Source organism: Orussus abietinus, unplaced genomic scaffold (genome assembly GCF_000612105.2).
Source record: "Orussus abietinus isolate OABI.00-Male unplaced genomic scaffold, Oabi_2.0 scaffold9, whole genome shotgun sequence".
Classification (NCBI taxonomy): Eukaryota; Metazoa; Arthropoda; class Insecta; order Hymenoptera; family Orussidae; genus Orussus; species Orussus abietinus.
The window spans coordinates 75,447-98,245 of record NW_019396004.1 but is presented as its reverse complement, the minus strand read 5'-3'; the positions used below and the strand labels follow the sequence as shown (position 1 = coordinate 98,245).

The 22,799-nt window shown below is 47.9% G+C and overlaps 4 protein-coding genes across 7 annotated transcripts; 1 reads left to right on the top strand and 3 right to left on the bottom strand.

Annotated features, from left to right (window-relative positions):
• Positions 1-366: 366 nt before the first annotated feature.
• LOC105700739 lies at positions 367-1,411 on the bottom strand. Its single transcript, XM_012426888.1, has 5 exons — positions 1,330-1,411; positions 1,186-1,248; positions 975-1,037; positions 795-912; positions 367-698 (listed from the first exon to the last, which is right to left on the bottom strand). The coding sequence occupies exons 1-5, from the start codon at positions 1,408-1,410 to the stop codon at positions 367-369; spliced, it is 657 nt and encodes a 218-aa protein (XP_012282311.1). The 5' UTR covers position 1,411.
• A 295-nt stretch (positions 1,412-1,706) lies between these two features.
• Positions 1,707-3,695, top strand: LOC105700885 (cyclin-dependent-like kinase 5). The gene is made up of 6 exons (XM_012427126.1): positions 1,707-1,795; positions 1,962-2,050; positions 2,232-2,513; positions 2,578-2,749; positions 2,830-3,041; positions 3,175-3,695. The coding sequence occupies exons 1-6, from the start codon at positions 1,759-1,761 to the stop codon at positions 3,280-3,282; spliced, it is 900 nt and encodes a 299-aa protein (XP_012282549.1). The 5' UTR covers positions 1,707-1,758; the 3' UTR covers positions 3,283-3,695.
• Positions 3,696-3,910: 215 nt separating this feature from the next.
• Positions 3,911-14,595, bottom strand: LOC105700884 (kinesin heavy chain). 3 transcript variants are annotated; one of them, XM_012427125.1, is made up of 14 exons: positions 14,034-14,595; positions 12,034-12,175; positions 11,769-11,942; positions 11,405-11,673; positions 11,079-11,325; positions 10,780-11,016; positions 10,343-10,689; positions 10,048-10,251; positions 9,792-9,932; positions 9,437-9,721; positions 9,129-9,314; positions 8,826-9,029; positions 8,449-8,743; positions 3,911-7,136 (listed from the first exon to the last, which is right to left on the bottom strand). In XM_012427125.1, exons 1-14 carry the CDS (start codon positions 14,184-14,186, stop codon positions 7,108-7,110), a joined length of 2,913 nt encoding a protein of 970 aa, XP_012282548.1. In that variant the 5' UTR covers positions 14,187-14,595; the 3' UTR covers positions 3,911-7,107. The 3 variants fall into 3 exon arrangements, with proteins under 3 accessions (XP_012282548.1, XP_012282546.1, XP_012282547.1); XM_012427123.2 differs by having other exon boundaries at positions 3,911-7,060; XM_012427124.2 differs by lacking the exon at positions 3,911-7,136 and adding an exon at positions 7,147-8,333.
• Positions 14,596-15,122: 527 nt separating this feature from the next.
• LOC105700883 (E3 ubiquitin-protein ligase HECW2) lies at positions 15,123-22,657 on the bottom strand. 2 transcript variants are annotated; one of them, XM_012427121.1, is made up of 11 exons: positions 22,452-22,657; positions 22,184-22,352; positions 21,668-21,762; positions 20,101-21,264; positions 19,675-19,962; positions 19,399-19,597; positions 18,781-19,313; positions 18,373-18,710; positions 18,102-18,302; positions 17,054-18,013; positions 15,123-16,887 (listed from the first exon to the last, which is right to left on the bottom strand). In XM_012427121.1, the coding sequence occupies exons 4-11, from the start codon at positions 21,151-21,153 to the stop codon at positions 16,776-16,778; spliced, it is 3,684 nt and encodes a 1,227-aa protein (XP_012282544.1). In that variant the 5' UTR covers positions 21,154-21,264; positions 21,668-21,762; positions 22,184-22,352; positions 22,452-22,657; the 3' UTR covers positions 15,123-16,775. The 2 variants fall into 2 exon arrangements, with proteins under 2 accessions (XP_012282544.1, XP_012282545.1); XM_012427122.2 differs by lacking the exons at positions 21,668-21,762; positions 22,184-22,352; positions 22,452-22,657 and adding an exon at positions 21,456-21,519.
• Between the last annotated feature and the right edge of the window lie 142 nt (positions 22,658-22,799).

Sequence of the window (22,799 nt, the reverse complement as noted above, 5' to 3'; positions counted from 1 at the left end):
ATCGGGTGCCGTCCGCCGTACCTCCTCCCAGGGTACACGGGCGCGCAAAAAGTTCGGATCTCGATCGCAACTTTCCAGGAGGAGTTGCTCGTCGACGATCCAAGCCGAATATCGATTTACTGTCCAAACACTGAGAATAAATTGGAGTCAGGCGTGAGTAAACAGTCGATCCCGCTTCCTGCGCTCGGACAGGAGGCACGAGGTACTCGAGCACCCGGACGTCCCGGGCCGCGGTAGTCTCGGGAACTGGAAAAGGGAACTCCTCCTCGTCCCGACCTCCGGGATTCGTTTAACTTTGCGGCATCGACGTAGGATTTTCCCCGAGAGTCCCAAAATATACGAGAACGTACGTTTAAAAAGAATTCCCTAAGCTTCGCACTTCCAGGACGGTCGGAATCCGATGGGCTTGGCCGCGGAACGGGGCCTACGGTCGTTCAGCAATTTAACCTCGGGCACGAGAGGAGTCCTGGGCCTGGCGGCGTTCTCCGAGATGACGTCTCTGGCGACCCCGGACCCGATCGCGGCTTGCGGCATGACTGGACTCTGTCCCCCCAGGGAGCTGGCCGAGGAAATCTTCGGCTTCTTCGGGGTCCTCGGCCGGGCCTCCGGTTTCTTCCCGGACAGAGCCCTTTTCACCTCCTCGTTGATGTCCGAGGGAGTCTGAAGCTCCGCGTTCTCCGTGTTGAGGTCCATCCTGGCTCTCTGGAAAAAAAGACGGTCCAACCGGAAGAGGTGGGATTTGAAATGGCGGAGGGAGGATTCGACGCGGTTCTTATTCCTTATGGCTCGAAAACCGACCTCGATGACGCTTTCCTCGAAAGCCGTGTACCTCTTAAGCAACGTAGCCACTTTTGCGCTGAGTTTCGTCACGTGGTGGGTCATGTGCAGGTCCCTGCCGATGTCACCCTCGATCTGGAATAAACTGTGCAATTCGATGCTTCGTTTCTTTTAACAAAAGGCTCAAAATTAATTACCTCTTTCATCGCCTCCGACACTTTCGAGCCGATGTACTGCAAGCTCTCTCGAGACTGGCGGACCTTGAGGACAAAATTTCATCATTTTCCCCCCTACAAATTTTCCGTGATCGCGGGGAACCGTTCTTCTCCTTTTTAAATAAGTATTCGACGAGTCGATGCAATTTTAAAACGTGACCGGAAACACCCTTTTTAATTCTAAAAGTATTACAACGAAATTGAACTCCGTGACCTCGGCTACCAGCTTGTAATGGGTCCTCATCTCTCCAAAGAACTGCGAATAAATAATTAAGGAGTATTTATAACGCTCCCATAACCTGGCGGAACCTTTACCGGTAATTATTTAAGGGCTTACGCGTTTGCAGACGATCAGGCCAATCGTCAGATTAATTAGCATGAATATCACGCTGTTGAACAGCGGGAATAACGGGAACATCGCGAAGAGGGTTATCGAAGCTTATCGCGAGAAAAGCACAAGATTTTCGAATTTTCAACGACGAGAGAGAGGCCGTCGAGAGGGTCGAATAGCCTCGAACAAACGACGTTTGTGAAATTGGTCGAATCGCGGGTTCCTGTACCTGGTTTACCGGGTTTGCGCAAAAACTGAAGAGTCAACAAGTTATGAGAGAGTACCGAGAGATGACGCCGCGCCGATTGGTTCGACTTTCCGCCGACAGGTGGCGGAGCTATCCGCGAGTCGACGCCGACGCCGATCACAGCAGATCACAGTTCGCTCCACTGTGCGCGGCCGTGCGTCCGTTCCGCCCGTAGGATCGTTAAAAATATGCAAAAGTATGAGAAACTTGAGAAAATAGGAGAAGGTGAGTGGACCGAGAGCAAAGTAACGATCGCGCCCAGGACGAAGTTGCCGGGACCCGTTTTTGGGCCGCGCCGGTTTTTTCCGACGAGCGGCGTCGGCGAGGGGCTAGCTGTCACTTAACGAAGCGCCTCGTTTCCTTCGATTTCCTTCGATTTCCTTGTTTCCAGGCACTTATGGGACAGTCTTCAAAGCGAAGAATCGCGAGACCCACGAAATCGTCGCCCTGAAGCGCGTGCGGCTCGACGAGGACGACGAGGTAACCGTTCATCGAAAGTCCTTTTTTCGACAATTCTCTTCCTTGGCGAGGGATATCCAGTCGAGCGGGTTTAATTTAATCGAGCGAAACGAATCGATGGTCCTTGGACGTTTTATCGGAATAGCGAGGACGAGCCGCACGGGTACGTCGTGACGGGGTTTAACCGTGCCTTGGCTTCCAGGGTGTGCCTTCGTCGGCTCTCAGAGAGATCTGTTTGCTGAAGGAGCTGAAGCACAAGAACATCGTGCGCCTGTACGACGTGCTGCATAGCGACAAGAAGCTGATCCTCGTCTTCGAACACTGCGACCAGGACCTGAAGAAGTACTTTGACAGCCTCAACGGGGAGATCGACCTGGACGTGGTCAAGTCGTTCTTCTACCAGTTGCTGCGTGGCCTGGCATTTTGTCACAGTCGGAACGTCCTCCACAGGGACCTGAAGCCGCAGAATCTGCTGATCAATAAGGTAGGGTGTCGTCGGAAGCGAAGCTCTGTCGGACCCGGCACACGACGACGATTCGCTCTCGTAGAACGGCGAACTGAAATTGGCCGACTTCGGACTGGCCAGAGCGTTCGGCATTCCAGTGAAATGTTACTCGGCCGAGGTTGTCACGCTGTGGTACCGACCTCCGGATGTGCTGTTCGGCGCAAAGCTCTACACGACGTCCATTGACATGTGGAGCGCGGGCTGCATATTTGCAGGTTAGTCTCTTCTCTTTTAAACGTACCGAGACCTTCTCGTCGTTAAGGAGGAGTCCTTGCATCCGATCGACTTCCCGTAGAGTTAGCCAACGCCGGCAGACCGCTGTTCCCTGGTTCCGACGTGGACGATCAGCTCAAGAGGATATTCAAGATGCTCGGAACCCCGACCGAGGAGACCTGGCCCGATCTCACGACTCTGCCGGACTACAAGGCGTTCCCGTTGTACCATCCGACTCAGGGGCTCTCTCAAGTGACGCCGAAACTAACTTCGAAAGGAAAGGACTTGCTTCAAGTACGTATAAAATGTCTTTATCCTCGGGAACCACGTGAAATTCTGAAAGCTACGATCTCTTATTTTACCGTTTATTCCAGGATAATATTATATTAACGTACAAATGAATTAAAAGCAAGCGTCCAATTTCCAGAGATTATTAATGTGCAACCCAGCCCTTCGGTTATCGGCAGAGGAGGCGATGCTGCATCCCTACTTCCACGACCTGAACCCTGCCATCAAGAACGATCGGTGCCAATGAGAGGAGTTCTCCGGTTAGTGTTTAGAGCGAGCGAGCGAGCGCTCTCAGCGACCAAAAACGGAGAGAGAGGGAACGACAAAGAGAAAAGAGGAATAAAACGGAAACCAAAAAAGGAGACGCCAACTCCGACGAGGATTATTTATTATATGGCGCGTGGGACGCGCGTCGAAGACGCACTGTGAAATATCGACGGAGTCCTGTTTTATATACGAGTGTCCAAGGCGAATCAATAAAATGTCAATTTTGAGTCGGCAAGTCGTTACTCCGACAAACTAGTTCCCTTCTGTGCCTAGTTTGAGGCATCGGAACGAAAGGAAAAAAATCTCCTTACCCAGGGTTGGCGAGGAGAATTATAAATCCAATCGATGACTATAATAATTACGGTCATATAAAAAATTGCACTTTGCAGCTTATCGTTACGTGCTTTATTTTCCTGTCGAAAGAAGAAACCTCGTTTCCAAAATCTCACGACAATGCGCGATACCTCTTAAGGCCAACCAAAACCATCGAAACAATATCGATCCTCGTTGAGCTACAAATTGCAACGAGATAAAAACCGGAGATCGATAGAAAAAATAAGTGCGAGAGAAAATTCGGGATCACGCAAGATGAATAAAAAGTCGCGTCCGTTTTCACGTGCCTTTAATTGTAAGCATTCTCCTAATCGATTCGATAATAATTGTAGCAATAGTAATAGCTTCCTCTCTCTCATGCGCACTCGCACTCTCGCACCCTCTCCTTTTTTTTTTCTAGATTTCCCTTTCTTCACGATTAATTCCAATGATAGCATTCGTTACAATTAAGTGGTATGTGTTTTTGCTTCCTTGCCTTGCATTTTTTTTTTTTGTAGTTTTGCACTTTTCCGGGTCTACGGCCTCTCCCGCTCCCTCACTCGACACCCTGCACGTACAGTCTAAGGATCTATCCTAAAATAAATCAGCGATCTCGCTACGCGGTCTTGCCGATCTAGACCTTTTTTTAATCGCGCGATCCGACTTTGTCAGCCGAGGTAGATCCGAACCTGGAAAAATCGCAAAGGAGAGATACAATAATTTCGAGGAACGTTTTCGCTTCGACGCGTCCTCGAAACCTTGCGTGCGAATTAAAATGTCACTAGTTAGAAAATTCGCGACGAGATAAACTCCTTTGGAAAAAAGAGAAGAAAATTAAAAAAAATTTCCCAGAATTTTGTAAACCTCAAATAACGAATTCGTCGATAATATTTCTACTCGTTATCCAAAAAATCGCGAAAGGCCTTGCCGAATAAAAGGCCCTTCGATGAATATTTTCCGTATCCGTTATCAATTGATTGCCCAATTCGATCGACTTTTCGAAAAAAATCGAAGACGATTAAAATGGACAGTGATTAAGAAGTCCCTCGGGCTGCTCGGGGCGTCAGAAAAGAAAGATAATAATTAAAGATCAACGTAAAGTACGGATCAGAGATCGACCTTCGCTTCGACGATGCGATCGGCGGCCGTGTGCAGTTAAGTGTTCCATATCGACGATCATTATTTTCAATTATCCGCTACGATTAACATCCGTACACGCTCTCTTTCTCTCTCTCTCTCTCTCTCGTGCTTTGCATTTATGAAAAATAATCGCGACTCTTTCGTCCGCCTCTTATTCCTCTGCTCCTTTCTCGCCGGCCGCGGCTTTCTTTATTTTTCCTCCGCATTGCCCGTAACATCGTGGAAGCAACTCGCGCGACACCTCCGAGATAGCCGAGGCCGCGGAGCGCGGATTCACGGATCTTTCGTGAATAGACGAAAATGGACACCAAGGATCGCGGGAGGAGGAAAGGGGGTCTCGACTCTCCCTTCCGAGGTGGGAGCTCGAACCGAGCACGGAGAGGGCCGCAATTTCAATTTCCTTTTTTTGCCACTCGATGAAAGGTACGCTCGCGCGAAAAAATTGCGATAATTCGTTCGGTGGCGGAGGACCTCTCCGCGCCCGACTACGGACCGGTCGACCTCGCGAGAAAAATTCATTTCTCGAGGAGGGGACTTCCCCGTCTGGCTAAAAAATCTCCTACGCGGAATTCGACCTCGTTCGACGGTGACGTTCTTAAAGGTAAGCAAGCCTGTCCTCCGCGACAACGTTTCGCTCGCGTCTTCCCGCGGTTATCGTTAATTATTATTAAACCGCCCTCCAGGAATGCTACGGATCCCTTTGGCGGGGCGTAAAATGCGACGGGTGCTCGACGGAGAAAAAGAAAAAAGAACGAAGGGAAAAATGCGTACTCGGCGAGACAGGCGAGACCACGCGCACCGTCAATTATCATCTATGGACGTCACCGTTGGTACGCGGGGTAATTCCATGGAAGTTCTCGAGAATCCTCTTGGAAACGTCCCGAGGCTCGAGAGACGACGCTACCTCGGCGCCGTCCGCTAAGAAACCGTTTAGAGCGAGCGTTAAGCGGGAATCGATTAAAGTATAACCTTAATTCCATATCGACGCCTGTCGCGAACATCGGCGAGACGATTAAATAGCCTACGATCTTTATAAGGTAACGCGGGGTTCGTCTCGGTCCTCGAACGAGGAAAAAGAGCCGTCGCTCGAGTCCGCCCCTGGATTCGAAGGAGGTTCCCTTCCGTCGAGGCAGCAAAGGGAGACGGGTCGAGTCCCCGTTCCCCGGCAAAGTACCAGGCCGGAGTAACTTAGTAGCTTGGGAATTCGGCATAAATAATCCTTAAGATTAACGTTGCGCGGTACATCCCGAGCTGGGAAAAATTAGAAGACCCGAGTCGCCTCGGGCCTCGTAGGAATCGCGTCGCTTCTTTCCACGTTTCTTAGAAATCGGTTCGGAAGCGAGACCGGCCGTTTGGGCGACCTCAAGTCAAAGATCGTTTTTCCGTCGAAAGACCGACGGAACTCGACTGCCCCGGACGTTTTGCAGGCCCGAAGATACGTTCGCGTAATCCTACGACGAGAGCCTCTGAAGTGCGTGGGGTATGGATGGATTAATAAATTAATTTAAATAGACAATTAATAATTGGTATCACGGTGCGGGGACGACTTCGTTCGCGACACCGAATAAATAGGCGCCGAGTGGAGGGACTTCGAGCCGTTCCCATTCCCGAGGACGTCTTTTAAGCATCGCGTTCCCCATCCGACGGGTCGTCTCTCCGGGAGCGTCCCCGAAGTAGGATGCTCGCGCGTTGACGCGACGAACCGCGAGACGGTCCCCGAAGTCGCTCCTCGACCTAACGATCGCTCCGGATCCGCAGAAGAAAATCGCCCGTTGTCGGTCCCTTCGGCGAATCTCGGGCGACCGTCCCACCTCGATCGTAGACCGTGATCGCGACCGTACCTCACAGGCCGCGACGCGCGTCGTTTCTAACTTCGATCGAGACGACGCGCCGTCGAGCGCGTTTCCTTGCAAGTATTTAAGCGCTTCGATAATTTATGAACCTAGATATATATATATATATATGCATAAGAGAAAAAAAAGAGGAGGAAAGCAAGAAGTAGACGGCGGTAAACCATGTAGGACAATTAACCAACTATGTACAAACGTCGACGGGTGGCACGTGCCCGAGTCCCGTCGCCCAACCGAAATCGGGGGACCGGAGAAGCAAGCGGGAAGCTCCGGAGGGCTCTCCGAGGTATCGGCCTCCACCTCGAAGGGCTCCTCTCCCGATCTTTCCCTTCCCTCGATATCTCGCTCTCTCCTCTCTCTTTTTCTCCTTTTCCCTTTACATGCACGAGTTGTAAATCAGATTCACCTTCGGAACTCTGTCCTTTTCGTCGGCAAACGCGCTCTTGCGCTCGTTCTCTGTAAAAGTGAAGAGAATTTTTTTTTCAGGTTTTTCAGGGTTACTCTCACGTCCGCCGTACTTGACATTCCACATCTATTTCGGGGAGAACATGGAAAAAAAGAAACAGAAGAAGACAAAATAAATCCGAGCGTTCCGTCCTGTTCGAGGTGGCAGATAGACCGTTAGAAGGACCCCGGCAAGGATTCGTCGGATCTTCGAGGAACCGCAAAACGTTAACACGGAGTCTCGCGGAGCGAAGGCCGACATCCGGAGTTTTACGGAGGACACCCACGTCGATGCCTCGCGAGATTCTCCTACCGGTCTATGTGCCCGTCGGAATGAAACTTAACCGGGGGGAACTTATGGGATCGTTTACTTCTCGAACGAACTCTCCGGTCCTATAAGTTCTCCAAGGAGTCAACTTAACGTCTAATGCCAAAGAATGAGAGAGAAAAGCTTTGCGTATGCATAAAGAAATCGATTTTTAACCGCTAAAACGAACGGAGAAAAAAGCAGAGTGGACTCCCGTCGCTGACGTACTCGGGCGTATTTTTATCTCAAAAGATCAACTTTATGTACCATACACGTCGCAAAGTCACAAAGATCATTTTTAAACGACATCCCACGAATGTATAAATAAATAAGGTTCTATAGGTATAAAATAAATCTCTTTAAGTTATAAATATTCTGACGGTCCTAACGATGGTCCTTGTAAGGAATAAATTCCCGGTGGAATTAAATTTGAAAGATGCACGTATATATATATACACGTATAGTAATGAGACCAAGTAAGTCGTTCGTTTTTCTAAACTATTTACTATTGTATATAATTAATTCGTAAACGAATACTCCACGTGTAAAGGTTTAAATTAAATATCGAACTAGGTGCACTATGCATGCGCGTGAGAAGCATATTACTTAAACGGGGCACCGTCAATGGTAGCAGCATGCGGACACGTTTGCATCCAATGAATACTTAAGAAACGATCGCGGTCTCGTTAAAATATCATCTCCGACGTTCTCCCCGTCCCACCTATAGACCACTGGTTACGCCTTAAGCCCTCCCTGACTATTTCGAAAGTATCCACCGGAGCAATTGTGTCCACGTTAAACGATAGCACGGCAGCGTCGACCGTTTCCGGTCAACTCGCCAGTTCTGCGACAATGGAATGGCACCGATTGGAACCACTTCGGTCCTTGTTATCGGTTCTTCCTGTCACTCGAATGCACTTCACTTTTTTCACGGAACTGAGAGAATCGACCCTTCGGAATCCCCTTTGGATAGCGTGTCTAAGGAAGTTTCATATTTTCTTTCAAGACATCGGGACCCGAACGGCCAAGGTATACTACCGCCTTCGAGCGGAGGGTTAACCTCAAAATGTTTACTTGACTGATCACTCCTTACCTCGGTTTCCGGTCCTGACGGCGTTAATTCCTCCCATGTGGTGCTGGCCAGCCCTGATCGGCTTGGCGATCTGGGCACTGGGACCACGTCGAGCCAAATTCTTCTGTCGAACGGCTTCCTTGATCCTGTCGACCTCGTACTGGTATCGCTTGCGATCCTTCATCGCCCCATCCTTGGCATCTCGCAGGGCAGTCTCAAGGGCTTTGACGCGTTCCATGGTCGCTCTGAGTCGTTTCTCAAGTTTGGGCAGCTCGCAGCGGAGGTCGGCGTTGTCCCTGACGAGCTGCTTGTGCACCTGTTTCAAATGAGGACAATTAACGGTAGAAGTGACGCGCGGACAATGAATTCCCTGAGGTCAAGAGAGTACCCCAACTCACTTTCGTCAACTGATCGAGGTTGTTCTCGAGGAAGGAGATCTTGTGCTTCTGTGCCAACGACCCGCCATCGTCTTCGTTGTCCTCGGCATTGGCAGACTTCTTAATTCTAGCCTGGAGGTCTTGTACAAACATTTTGCGAAGATTGTGGAGGGTCTGCAGCTCCTTGGCCACCGTGTCTTCGAGACCCTTCAGGTCTTTTCTTGCCTGGAATCAATGATTTATGAGCATCGAAGGTTACGTCGGACCGAAATGGAGGTTAAGGTTTCTAATTGAAGAAAAAAAAAAATATATATATATATATACCTGTTCGCGACGCTCGTTCGTCAGAATGAGCTCCTGCAGCTTGATCGACTTATCCGCCTCCTCCTGTTTTAGGCGTTCGTAGTCAGCCTGCATCTGCTGGTGAGCCAGAGTGAATTTCTGATTCAAGTCCTTCAGCTCGCCGATCAGTTGCTGCTTCTCGGAAATTTCGTCTCTGAGAGCAGCCACCTAAAGAGAATCCACCCATGAAAGAAAATACTCGTGAAAGGTAAAAATAAGTAGTGGACATAAAAATGAATTCCAACGTAAACCGTTTTCGGGGCATTCCTCTCCGAAGGACGGTACTTGACCTGTTTCTGGTGAGCATCGCGCAACTGGTCCATCTGCTGCTCCAGGGCCACTCTCATCTTCGTGGCGGCCTCCTTCTCCTGGGCCTTCTCCTTGTTGCTGACTGCCTGCACCTGTTCGGCAGCTTTCAGCTTGGCGCACTCCTCCCGGAGGGCATCCACGTCCTCCTCCAGGGCACGTTTGCGAGCGTCTGCCTCCTTCATCGACTCCGTCAGGGTTTGCATCCTGGCTTCGTGCTGCGAGATCAGCAGTCTGCACTCGCCCAGCTCCCTTTCGTACTCCGAAACCTGCATACAACGTTGCCTACAGTTTCTACAGCGCGAAGAAACCAACAAAGATATTCCCAACGCAACGTACCTTCTTGTTACAGTCCGCTTGGAAGCATTCCAGTCCCTGGCAACGCTGTACCAGATTCTTCACCTCCGACTTCATCTTGCTGATATAGAGCCTAGCGACCGTAAATTCTTCCTCGAGCTTACCGCTGCTGTCCGGGGTAACCTTTTTACCGAGAAAAAAAAACATACGTCACCACCTTTGCTCCATGAACCAAAAATCAAGCGCGACGTTTCGTCGCCGTTGTGGAGTTCGACTCCAGAAAATTTCTGGGCATCACCTTGAGATTCTCATCCCCGCCGATTGCCACGCCCATCTCGCCAAGATCCTTTAGCAAGTTGGCGAGCATCTCGACGATACGTTTGCGCTGGTGGGCCGACATGTCTCGCAGCTGTTGCAGTTCGGTGGTCGTGGTGTTTAGCGCGACCTGCTTGGCCAGCAGCTCCTCGGTCAGGGCCTCGTGCTCCTTGTTCTTGGCATCGACCTGGAGGGTCGAGGACATTCCTTACTTTTGTAGACGACTAGGCACCGGGCGGGATTCGAGGGGTGCCTAGAAGGCGAGGGGACTTGCCTACCTCCTGGGACTTCTGGTCGTAGTTGACGGCAAGCTCCTCGAGAGCTTGGAGGACCTCCTTGACCTCTTCCTTCGCGCTCTCGTTCTCCTGCTGGATGCGGTTCATCTCCTGTTGAAGCTGCTCGTAGTCGCGCCTCGCGCACGCGATCAGTTCCTCCTGTTCCTCCATCTGCTCCTTCAACTTCTCCACGAACTGCGAGGTCTGGTTGATCTCCTCGTCCTTGTCGTCGAGCTGCTGATAGAGCCGCTCGCGTTCCTCCTCGAGCTTTTGCCTCTCTTCGTTGGAGAGAGAGCCGGCCATCAGGCCGCCGCCCGGAGTGGCCGGCATCGGACCGTCGTCGACTTCGGCTGAAAGTTCACGGGAAATACAGAGAGGAGAGACGTAAGTAACGGCTCCATCGGCAGACTCGACGATGTCGTCAACTTTGGGTACGTTACCTTCGACGGTCACAACACTGGGGGAAACGACGTCGGGAGCCTCCACCAGGTTGACCTGCTCCTCCAGCTTGACGGTCTCACCTTGCCTCCATCGAGACAGCTCCGATTCCAGCTTCTCGACCTTCCCTTTTAGTCGAGCCGCCTTCTCCTTCTCGCGTTCGTACCGTCGTTTCCACTCTTCCGCCGTCAACTCCTCGTTGACGCAAACGACGTTCTTGATGGTCTTGGCTCGTTTACCTGCGCAACGTTTCGGATTAAGAAAGGACCGTTCGCCCGTCGGTCGGATTTCCGATACTCACCAAAGTCCAGCGTCGACTTGGTCTCGGACTCGTTGAAGCTCGCCGGAGAGCAACAGATGATGATCGTAGTTCTGGCATTGCCTCCCAAGGATTCTTGGAGAATTCGCGTGAGCTTCGAGTCTCGATAGGGTATATGAGTCTTGTTGCCATCGGCCAGGGCAGATATTACGTTACCGAGGGCCGATAACGACTTGTTAATGTTTTTCGCCTCGTCCAGGACAGTCCCCTCCGCTCCTGTCTTCGAGACCTGGAACACGGAGAAAGAAAAACGTTTGTCGATCCCAGGAGTACGATGCGGTTAGATAATAGATTATGCTCTCGCTCACCTTCTCCGAACCTGCCAGATCGACAAGGTAAAGTTTGCCGGAGAGCTTCTTCTGGTTCTCGAGGTTCTCTTGCTTGACGTTGATCAAGAAAACCGAGTGGGATCGGGAACTGTGCTCGTTCATGTTGGTCACGGCGATGTGACGATTCAACTTTCCTTCCTCTATAACCTCGAACACCTCCTCCGGGCTGGACACGAACCGCTCCGTAGCCCCCTTGACGAATGGCACTCGATTCTTGTCCTCGTGCACGCTCAAGTTAACCTTCGACACTGCGGAAGAAACAGAAGCATTAGAACCTTATTTCCGATTAATCGTACGTCCAAGTAAATTACTTTAAGTATCATTGGCGAAATCAAAAATTTACCGTCGAGCAAATCTCTGATCTTGTCCATGTAGATCTCGAAGTAGGACACCTTAATATGGAACTCCAGGTTCTCCTCCATGCCATAGATGTGATTGAATATGTCGTTGACAATCCTGGGAATAATACCCTGTTTGCCACTGTCACCGATAACTCCTTCCATCGTGTGCGTCTTGCCTAGGGTCACGAGAGTACGCGTTAATAATAAATTTCCGGTAAACGTTATCAACTTAATTGAATTATGGAAAGTATGTTTTTTTTTAATTACCCGATGACGTTTGACCATATGCAAAAATTGTTCCATTGTATCCTGCCAAGACGTCGGTGACGATAGACTTTGCTGCTTCGTTGTAGACCTTCTCCTGCGTCGCATTTGGCTTGAAAACTTTATCGAAGAGATATACCTTTCCCTAGAAATATATAACGAAACATCTTTAGCTCCCGTGAACCCACTTAGGCATCCATTTGCAGAATAATTGTGGAAGATTTTATCGAAGCATCGGTTTGGAAGCTACAATCGAAGGATTTAACAGGGACGAGAGGAATTGTCCAGAGATAATGACTGTACCGAACATCCGTCCTTTAATGACAAGTGAATCAACAGAGGAGCAGCACTTCTTTACTGTCCCTTTGAACGCTACAAACAATGGAGAGAAATTGGAGCGCGCTCCGTCAAATGAAAAAAGTCAAGCTTTGTGCCGCGATTCTTGTACATACAATAGGGGCGACTCTTTCTAAAGTTTAGAGGGGCGCAAAGGCACTAAAGGGTCCTACATGAGGCTAAACAGTTTTAAAGTTGAGCCGCTCTTATGAGGTACTCTCATTTTCAAGACACCTATGATCCGACCACTGTCTTACATACCATTAATTTATTTAATTCACAGCGACAGCTTACGATACATTTTAAAACTTTGTTTGCATAATTCTTTCACTTTAATATTAATTTTGCAATAAAAGATAGCAGAAAAATTATTGTATACCAAACCCATCTTTGTAAGCTATTTTACAAATTATTAAAATAAACATTATTTAAGTATCGAAAATGATCAAGTTACACAAACCATCCTGTATATCGATAACTAAATATGAACTAAAAAAAGTTCAGTATCTTCACACATAATAAAGGATCGGCTGACTCGAGTGTCATGAGTCATTCCCAAATGCGAAGCAGACTTTATTCCTCTTGCTTTTCGGCTCCTTGTGAATCACATTTTAGACTACCTGACAGACACGAGGTCGATAAAAGAAAAAGTAGGAAAAATGCATGGAACGTAAATACATATTTGTTTGATTCACAAGTAATTATGCTTCTCGTGATGGGTCTTTGAAAACACGAAGGAACTTTTTTTTTTTTTTTTTTTAAGAAAAATGCATTACTCCATTCCAAGCAACTCGTGTGACTTGGATGAAAAGTATTAACGTTTCAAGGTAAGCTCCAAAAGGTCGTGCGACGATAAGGCACGGAGAAAAGTCACACATTGCTGTAGCAGTTCTTTACGGTTGTGCGATAGAGCCATTATGAGATCGAGGATTAACCTTAACACAAAACTTAACCTACATTTCCAAGAAACATCCATGCAAATAATAGATACACCAGGAACCCATCTCTGGAAATGTCATGACACTCGATAAAAAGAAAAAACTATTTTAAAGTTAACCGAACCTATAATTTCTAAAATCGCGTCAACCCTTTAACATAAATTTTCAAAGCATTACTGTTTTATTCTATTAATATTAAACATAGGATGCATTTCACTTAAAAGATTACAATACATAAAACATTCCTTGCAATTAGACGTTTGGGTACGATCCAAATTCTTCATATGATTTTTTAAACCCAAGGTGCTCCATGAAGGTTTCCGCACTCGACCCCTAAGTAAAATTTTCAATGTTCTTCAAGGAACTTTCTACGAGCTCTACACCAATTTGAACATTACGGTAGATGAAACCATCTCCCCTGATTAAAGTACTTCCGGGACGATTCGGACTGTCATAAATGGGTTAAGTATAAAGCGGTCGACCCTTCACCCTTCCAGGGCAACTCCTGAAATATCAAAATCCCCCTTGACCCGAGGCATATCGGGCGTCCTCCTAGTTACATAACGAATCTCTAGAGATTCTGGAAGAGCTCAGGAACGCTGAACTCTGCTCGAAGCCGTGCTCTGCTGCCAGGCCGGCGACGTCGCCACCCGGGGCCGGGGTCGGGGTCAGCCTCGGGCCGCCATGGTTCCTCGGGCATCGATCGGTTCCTTGACCGAGAGGACTTACCCCGATGGAGATGCAATTCTCCTCGCCGCCGGAGGGGAATTTGACGATGAACTTGGAGCCGGCCTTCTCCTCGGAGTCATTGAGCGGCCGGAATCGACAGACCACCTTGATGCTGTCCTCGGCGGCGATCTCGCGTTCCCTCGGAGTCTCCATGGTCGGGGATTCGGAGCCGCGAATGGGCGTCTAGGGTGGCGGCGCGCCGTCGGGGTAGTTCCGGGACGGTGCTCGCGGTTAGCCGGAGGCCGATTTCGCCGATTTCACCGATTCCGACGTCGAGGCGCACGAACGGGACGAGCGGAAGCGCGAGAGCCGCCGCATCGATGAGCGAAGAGCGCCTAGCTGTCACGGACCACGGCTCGCGCTCCAAAATGGCGGCCGTCCGTCCCTAACCTGTCCGCCGTACTGCTCCCCTAGGACCCTAGACCGAGTTCCGAGGACGATCGGCGATCTCTCTAACCCGCGAGATGGAAGGCCGCGCAGCCGGGCATAACTCGAGAGTCGCTTCGACGAGGCGTGACGATTTTAACGCACGTTGTACGTCCTCAACAGTCTGGAACTCTCACCCCGACTCGGACGCGTCGCGATGGCCGTGCGCGATGCGCGCGCCGCCTGGGGTCTGGCGCCATCTTGACCGCGCCGACCAAGGGCTTGTCCTTGTCGCGCGAGCACGATTCCTATAGCGCCTTCTCGCTCGTATTGCCGACTCCGTCGCACCTTGTAATGACCGTTCGCCTCCCACGAGTCCTATCGGGTCCTATACACGGAGGGTAACGGAGAGGGACGCCGTCGCGCGAACTCGTGCTGACTCGCCCTGACTCGCGCACTGCGGGAAGCGCCGGCTACACCCCCGCGTGACCTCGCTCTCCTCGGACTTATTGATTTCGACGGATTTCACATTGGCCGACAGCTTTTCCCTTGAAGAATCCGCAGGACCTCGGGTGACGCATAGGTCCCACTAGGGGAGCCCTTGCTCCTCTCCTTGGATATACTTTACCAAGATATACCTTGTAACACGGTTTTTCGATTCAGTTCCCGATCAACGATAACCTTTTCAATTATCCAGAGTTAGGAGAATCGATCGAAATGTTAACTCGTAGCTTTTGTGAAAATTATGAATAATTATGTATTCAAATAAAATGCCTACGCTTAGAAAAATAGACGTGTTAAGGCTCTGTGCCTTAAAATGTTAAAATTAATTACCCATCCCCTTAAACGGAGCACTAACTATTAACTTTACTAAGAACTGATGTAGAACGGCTAGATGTGTAATATTCAACGATGATTTCTTGTTAAAAAGAAGATATTTCTACCCCATGAAAAAGAAGACTATAACCATGGTACAGAGATTCGACCAGTCTTAATTTAACAACAAAAAGGCATCCTTTATTTTTCTTAACAAAAAAGAGATGCTTTAACGTAATAACGGGTAGATCCATGGAATACGATACAGCTACGATATTAACGGTTCTAGTTCCATGTAATATATTAGATCGTGAAATGTTTTGTTCCTATGTGGCTACTTGACTAGTTTGAGGACCGAACGGTGGCAAATTGTGGGGTAACGATAATTAAATACGCGAGTTACTCGGCATTCCCTGTTTCCTCTACTACACGATCGGGCATGCAAGTGCAACTGTCAAAAAGAACCTCGATATGTAGTACAAGGGTTATGATGGAGTAATCGACGATATAACGAAGTTCATACTCGAGTGGCCTGTTACTCGGTAAAAAAAAAATAGCATTGTAATGACTACGCTTTAAACGGTACCTTGTAGTCGGTTCAATTTTAGAAACTCGTGTGCGCTCTGCGTAGTTCCTTCGCAAATGAATTAAAATGATCTGCACCGTTCGCCATTGTACCTGCAGTGTATATGACCTGCACCGAATGCTGGCTCGATTCTCTCTATTTAACACCGAAACATGTATAACTCGATTTTACCCAATAAGGACGAGAATAACAAAAAGGGACGTGGCAACGACTTAATGGTGTTAGAAGCGATCACAGCGATGACAGGCCATTAGTCGTAAGCACTTCTTATACTTTTAACACTTTGAGCGCAGAAAAACCGTGTATCGAACGGTTTGTCCGATCCAGGATCCAATACTTGGAACAAAGTGTTCATTATCGAACTGTAAATAAGTTAAACGTCCACGATTACCTATAGCAAAGAACGAATAAGTTAGCTTTACCTATCAAAAAAGAGAAATAAAAAGCGACACGGTGACAACTTAACGGTGTTAGAAACAATCGCAGAATTGATAAGCCGTTAGTCGTGAGTATTTGTTACGTTTTTAGCACGAAAGAAATTCTCCATTTCGGACAACTTGCCTGATTCAGAATCTAATAATTGCCGTTAGACTTCCTCATGCTCGGAATAAGGTATCAACTGTCGCGAATAAATAAATAAAAATATGTTCAGTTACCTAAAGCAAAGAACGATATAACGTTTCTGGAGTTAGATAGGTTACGTCCGAGTTGCTGTTTTAACAGCTCGACAGTCGTAACCGTTCGGAGAGGAATACGTCCCTGTCACTTTTTCCTGTTCCATCGCAGCATGAAACGCTTCGAATCGCGGTTGTGCGCGCGACAACACGTGAGTTCTCGCAGCCTAGCTCACGATATATACATTTTAATACATTTTCACTGTTCTCGGCAATCCTTGGGGATCGATCGAAGGAAAAGAAACTAACTAACCGCGGACTCCTCGCATCCCACCGAGGGCAGGATCGCTGGTGACTGCGTTACTCGATACCAAATGTGTTCGTCTCCTCGACAGCTAGAAGTAATTTCTCGTACAAAATCTCAGGTGTGGGGTATGGTGGTAGGTCCAGACGATTGAAACACGTATGAGCCCTGAAACCATACAAACCAAACAAACTAACGCATTGCCCAACAAACTCGTTCACATTATTCATTTTTAACGTACGACAAATTTAAAGGGTAAAAAGCACATAATAAACGTGTCCGTTAAGTAGGAAAAAAAAAAGAAAAAAGAAAGAAGAAGAGTACCGAAACCAACCTGGGCAAACTGTTAGGCCTGCCCCACTTCTCGATACAGAACTTCCTGGGCCCGGTGGATCCTCGAAGCGCAGCAAAGCCCTCGTAGGGGATGCTCGACGTGCCAGTAACAAACTGCAAAAGCCGCAGCCTCTGTTCATTGGTGAACCGACTGATACTGCTCCAGAACCACTCCACTACCGGATGTGCATCGTGGTAACCACTCCGGTACTCGGTGTGAGCCCGCCAGTCGTTCAAATCGATCTCAGCGGCGCCGGCTATCACCAACTCCAGCTCGCGAGCATCGAACACCGACACTAGACGCGGATCCACCACTTCGTAGAAGCCCCTGACCAAAGACTCGGTCTGCTCCGCCACCCCACGTTCCAGCCTCCAGCGAACCACCCTGTCGATGTATTCCATTTTGTTCTTCTCGCTGACCAGAATGTTTCTGCCACCAGGCTTGAGTTCCCTCTCGGCGACGCGACCCAGGAGCTCCTCGGTCACGGAGAAGGTTAACTCCAAAGGTTCGGTGCCGATGTCTCTTTCTTTGATCCACATCAGGCTCTGATGGAACTCCTGATCGAGGCTTTCCAGGTCGCTGAGGCTCGCTGGGATCCTCAACAGTGCTTTGTAGAAGGGCCGCGTGAAAAAGGCGTCCAAGAGGTACTGGTGCACCAAGACCAAGCCTAGCACTCGACCGGAGAATCTAAACCAGTCGTGGTAGTTGTCGACAAAGGCGGACATCGGAGAAACCTGGACCGTATAAGTATCGTTCGCCGAGTATTCAAAAAGGCCGTAATAAGGATTGAAAAGCTCGCGGGACAGGTGGAAAAAGAATTCCCTGGAGGGTCCTCCGTAGTCAAGGCCTTCTTCGTGGTCGAAGATCACTACCAACTTGCCCTTCTGCAGATCCTTTTTCGAGGCAGCCATGATTCGAGTGAACGCATCCTCCAGTAAGTGCTCCCTTCGAATGTGCAACCTTGAAATTATTGCAATTATCGTTGATGCGTTAACCTTTTTGAGCCGAAAATTGAAACATAAAATCATAGGCACTATTTAAATCGTACTTCAATTTCCCGGGGCCCTGCCCATAACCCTTGCTCTCCATCTTCCTGTAGAAGGTCCTGAGTTTTGCCTCGAAATCCCTCCTGTAAGGTGCCGGGGCTCTAGCCGAGGCCCTGGCCAGTCCAGGGGATGCGTGGGGACTACCTAAAGGGGAACGACCGACGTTCCCAGGAATGTACGACATGATCTCCTGCTCGAACAAGCTACGGAAATAATAGACGATTATTTGGCGACGATAATGGCTAGATCCTACCGATTATTTACCCCAATTACCTCAACAACAGAGCCAGGGGTACGTCGTGGCCCAATCTTTGCAGGGCGGTGGAGCCCTCCACTCTGATGGTATTAATCTTCTCCCTGAGCGCGATATTCTGACCTAGGGCGGCATATCTCTCCTTCAGAATATCCATGATGTTGGGTTGGCGCAGAAAAGCGACCACCTTGTCGTTGTACGCCACCGGGATGTCCGGAGAGGCTGCTACCGAGGACTGCTGGGATCTTGGTGGAGGTACGGGGGCTTCGTCGGGGACGTTTCGAGGATGTGCAGCCTCCGTACTCAATCTCGGATCGATAAAGGACGTAGCCTTTCTCCGATGGCTTATGAAGAACCTCTGGTAAAAGAAGATTGCACCGAATGACAGCCGCAACGACCTATCGCGAAATATTATCACAGGGACTAACCTTGCCGGTACGATCGTGCTTTGCTTCGTAACCCCTCGGCAGTTCCTTGGACGGATCGGCGAAAAAATTGATCAATGCCACCAGGTCGCGATTGTGCTCATACCGTGGAAATACCGTGGGATCCCTGCGAATCCTGCCGACCATGTGTTTGAGGTTAGGCTTCCGATTGTAAAGTTCCATCGCTTCGGAGTTGGTGTGCAGCACGGTAAAAAAATCGGGTCTTGTGAGAAAAAGAACCGGTGGCGTGGTGGTGATGTCAAAGGGTTCCGAGTTGCTACGATCGGATCTATCGGCGGGCCTTCCGCCGTTCTCAACTTGGGTGGAAGCAGAGTTGGACGCGCCGAGTTCGCGGTCTATATTGTCAGGGCGCGATATGGTGCGTCGAACGCTCTGATAACGTCTGTCCAGTTGTTGTCTACGTAAGTCACAGCCCACGTTTCGAGTTGCCACTCCAGGTCGTTGCCAGGTGGTGGTCCGGTTTACATGGTCTATGTAAAATACTCTTCCGTGGCTATCGATTCGGGCTTCCCACACTGTAAAAAGTAATGAAAGACCTTGAAAATGGTGGATGTTGTAACAGGTGAGAAAAGTCGAGCTTTATTATCCTTATCGAGCTACTTGGAGGTAATGGTTCTTCAAAGGGTAACGATGCATTCGACGTAGGACACATGGGTAGAGGTCTCAGTGGTTTCGGGCGATGGGTAGGCGTTGGAGGACACTCGACTTGACCGCTTGTTCCAACTTCTGGTCGCACCAATGGCCTATGCGGTCTCGGAGAGCTTAATAAGTCGATGCTTTTGGTAACGGCTGTTCGAGTCTGAAAGAAAGTCATAATAAAATTTAATCCCACTTATTGACGATATTAAGCAAACGTTACTTCTTTCTGGGGGTTACCTTTGTATTAGAGGCCTCGTCAACATCCACGATCTCAAAACCAAAGCAATCCTCTGGATGAAATGGCGCACGTTTGTGAGGATGTCTTTTAGGTATCTCCGGAGGCATAGTCGGTAACGCGTTGGTCCTGTGAAGTGGTCGATGTGCTGCCCTGGGAGGCAAAGGTGGAGGATTTGGATATAAAGTTTCATAAAGAGATTCCGTAGTCGACACTCCGCCTGTACTGCGCCACAATTGGTAATACTCGACGCCTTCCTTTGTTACGACACCATTGTGCTCGCAAGACCTCTGAAGATTAAACGTCAATGTCTAGGATCTTATTTAAAGTTAAGTAATACGATGCAATTAATACTCATCAAAGATAATTACCGATAGACGTATACAACGATCGAAAGATGCTACGAGACAATTTTGCACATGCCTTACCTTTTTGGCTCCTCCTCGAGACGCAGGAACTCGTTGTGACTCGGTATCCGAATTGCTTTCCTCGCTGCTATTCATCAAACGAGGCTCCAACTCCAAACTCCGAGCCTGATCGACACGAAGACAACTTACCGATGACCCTTCGGCTAATACCACCGCATTTTCTAATTCATTATTTCTGGCCTGCACCACATCTAGCAAATTTGTTAAACTTGGCAGCTTGAATGGCTTTTTTGTCCCCACAGGAGTTTCATTATTTTCATGTGACAGATTCGACGTACTAGGAGCATCAGAAGTTGTCATAGGAAAGGACATGGCTTCTTCTATTGAATTGGAGGTATGGGCAAAGGTAGAGTCATTGCACTTTGATGGCAACTTTATAGGCTTGACGCTGTAATCATCTGTTAAACCGGTATCACTGGAGCAAGTACTGTTTTTCAAAAACTCCTTTTTCCTCGTGTGATTCTTGCAGGCTGACGATAACTCCTGCTTACATCCAATCGCATCGACAAAAGTCAATGAGTCGTCCTCCAAATTATTTATACTACCTTCTAAGAAATATCTTTTCCTCGTCAAATTCTTCTGAGATACTTTGGGCATTTCGTCAGTAGGTAAATTACTGGAAGTACCAGCACCGACATCATTATCCATAATCTGAGATGTCGAAGGCAATGACGATAGAAACGGGTCACCCTTTGCATCCACTGTCAAAGATATGGGAAGTCCATTCTGTTCCACCGTTCCACTTTCTCTGGATGCCTTCGTACCATGTGCTAAAAGCTCCAGAGATTCTACGATATCTCTTGTATGCCTGTCACGTTCCTCAAGATTCTCCTCTACCAGACCCAACTGACTTTTAGATATCCTCAATTCTCCATTCGTAAAACTTTTCTTAGATTTTCCTTCGTTAATTGTTATTTCCACTTCCGAATTCTTTGACGCACCTGAGGATTCTCCATTTTCAAAGCTTTCTCCAGCTATGCCATCTCTGAGCTCAGAATTTTCTCCCATTCCATGCTCCGACGGCGCATTGGTAGAATTAATCTCCGATGGCATATTCTCAACTCCTGAACATCTCGGTTCAAAATCCTTTAACTAAACAGCAGCCTCCCATGTTCATCGTTGTCGATCCCAACTGCTCCTCTTAATTCTACTCCGAATAAACATCTACAATACAGCAAACAAATTAAAATATTAGAAACCAATATTTTAGAATCTGTCTTCGATGTGACAGCCACCTGCATGCAATATCTTCAACCTAAAACTCCTCTTCTTAATTCCATTCTCAACCGATTTCAAACATCAAGCAAACATATAGATATACCAAAAAACTATGCAGAGAATTACATACTACATACCAAAGAGTTAAGGATAAGCAGCCTATGGTCGTAACGCATTGTCAACTAAAAGGTGTCATTTCTGAGTGAAGCGACGTCATAATAACTGCATAATAATGCAGCATAAAGCGAGTTAATTAAAGCGATTGGAATCGCGCACCGTCTAATCAGCGTACGAAAATTAGTCAGAGGAATGGAATGATTTTCAGGATACTCGTATAACCTATATTTACCGTCCATTCCACAACACGAGGCTCCTGCTTCTTAGCTCCCTCGTTCCGCCCACCAGGTCATCTTAGATTTCCATATTTAACGCCGTTTTTCGTGCCTGGAAAATTAATTCCTTATTAATTACACACGCACGCCGATCGGGGCGATAGTTTTGACAGCAGGATGTAGCAGACAGGATCTAGGGAATTTTTTCCGAGCGATATTGCGGTAACACTGCAGCGTGTTCTTTTATTGACTTGGAGAGCCAATACTCTCAAGTTAACTCGAACACGCCCTAAATTTTCTTCCCCTCATTTCCTTAAATTCAAAAAATGCTTTCTTCCATTTTCTCCGAAAGTGTTATTCTTAATTATAATTAAATATCTAACTCCACTGATTTGCAGTGAAAAAAGTACTCCCACAGCTCATCATACATATCTAGTACAATCATTTTAGACCCGTATTCAAGATTCTGTGACTACTTTAAGAAATTAACTTTATTTTATCAAGCGAGGCACGCGAAATAGTTAAATCCGTACGTTTATGAACTGACACAGAGTGGACCGAGTCAGAAGGAAATTATTTCTTATCCCTGGACTCGTCATTGTAAATTGCATTAATAAGTTTCGTCGAGATCTCAATCTTTTCTTGAAGCGCCTTCATATTGCCATTAACTTCCTTACTGATTTTCTCAATCTCTTGAAGAATCTGAAGATGAAGAGAGCGAAAAGAAGAAGTCGATAAATATATTGGCCGAGATCCTCGAAAATAAATACTTTATCAATTCCAGATGGTACATAACCTGACCATTTTTACGCTTCCATAGTATACAGGCGTCCTGCCTTCGATATAGTGGAACGATGGTTTGTAAAATGAGTAACTGGACGATGACATATTAGACGTATCCATTTTAAGGTTTTTTTTAAGGTATACAATACGAGATTCACACTAATTCCTACTTATCGAACGATTTGTCAATTTTTCCCTTCAGCTATTTTGAAATCGCTCCTTCAGGGAATGCACTTTTTTTCACACCCGCAAGCGAGTAGTGACATCTGTAATAGACTCTTAAACCATGTCTTGACATGGTAGCGCCATCCGTACTATTTTTTCAGAATCTCGTCATGATTCAGTGGCGGAAAGTGATTGAAATAA

What these genes read in the sequence shown, in the direction of transcription:
- LOC105700885 (XM_012427126.1), top strand. Translation starts at nt 1,759, where the DNA reads ATGCAAAAGTATGAGAAACTTGAGAAAATAGGAGAAG. An exon ending in GGCTCGACGAGGACGACGAG is followed by an intron (nt 2,051 to 2,231) that starts GTAACCGTTCAT and finishes CTTGGCTTCCAG; the next exon opens with GGTGTGCCTTCGTCGGCTCT. An exon ending in AAGGAAAGGACTTGCTTCAA is followed by an intron (nt 3,042 to 3,174) that starts GTACGTATAAAA and finishes TCCAATTTCCAG; the next exon opens with AGATTATTAATGTGCAACCC.
- LOC105700739 (XM_012426888.1), bottom strand. Translation starts at nt 1,410, where the DNA reads ATGTTCCCGTTATTCCCGCTGTTCAACAGCGTGATATTCATGCTAATT. An exon ending in TGTCGGAGGCGATGAAAGAG is followed by an intron (nt 913 to 974) that starts GTAATTAATTTT and finishes AGTTTATTCCAG; the next exon opens with ATCGAGGGTGACATCGGCAG. An exon ending in GGAAAGCGTCATCGAGGTCG is followed by an intron (nt 699 to 794) that starts GTTTTCGAGCCA and finishes TTTTCCAGAGAG; the next exon opens with CCAGGATGGACCTCAACACG.
- LOC105700883 (XM_012427121.1), bottom strand. Translation starts at nt 21,153, where the DNA reads ATGCCATCGGAGATTAATTCTACCAATGCGCCGTCGGAGCATGGAATG. An exon ending in CTCGAGGAGGAGCCAAAAAG is followed by an intron (nt 19,963 to 20,100) that starts GTAAGGCATGTG and finishes TTTAATCTTCAG; the next exon opens with AGGTCTTGCGAGCACAATGG. An exon ending in CCCCTGGCTCTGTTGTTGAG is followed by an intron (nt 18,303 to 18,372) that starts GTAATTGGGGTA and finishes TTATTTCCGTAG; the next exon opens with CTTGTTCGAGCAGGAGATCA.
- LOC105700884 (XM_012427123.2), bottom strand. Translation starts at nt 14,186, where the DNA reads ATGGAGACTCCGAGGGAACGCGAGATCGCCGCCGAGGACAGCATCAAG. An exon ending in GATCAGAGATTTGCTCGACG is followed by an intron (nt 11,674 to 11,768) that starts GTAAATTTTTGA and finishes TTTCTTCCGCAG; the next exon opens with TGTCGAAGGTTAACTTGAGC. An exon ending in ATCTGGCAGGTTCGGAGAAG is followed by an intron (nt 11,326 to 11,404) that starts GTGAGCGAGAGC and finishes TCCGTGTTCCAG; the next exon opens with GTCTCGAAGACAGGAGCGGA.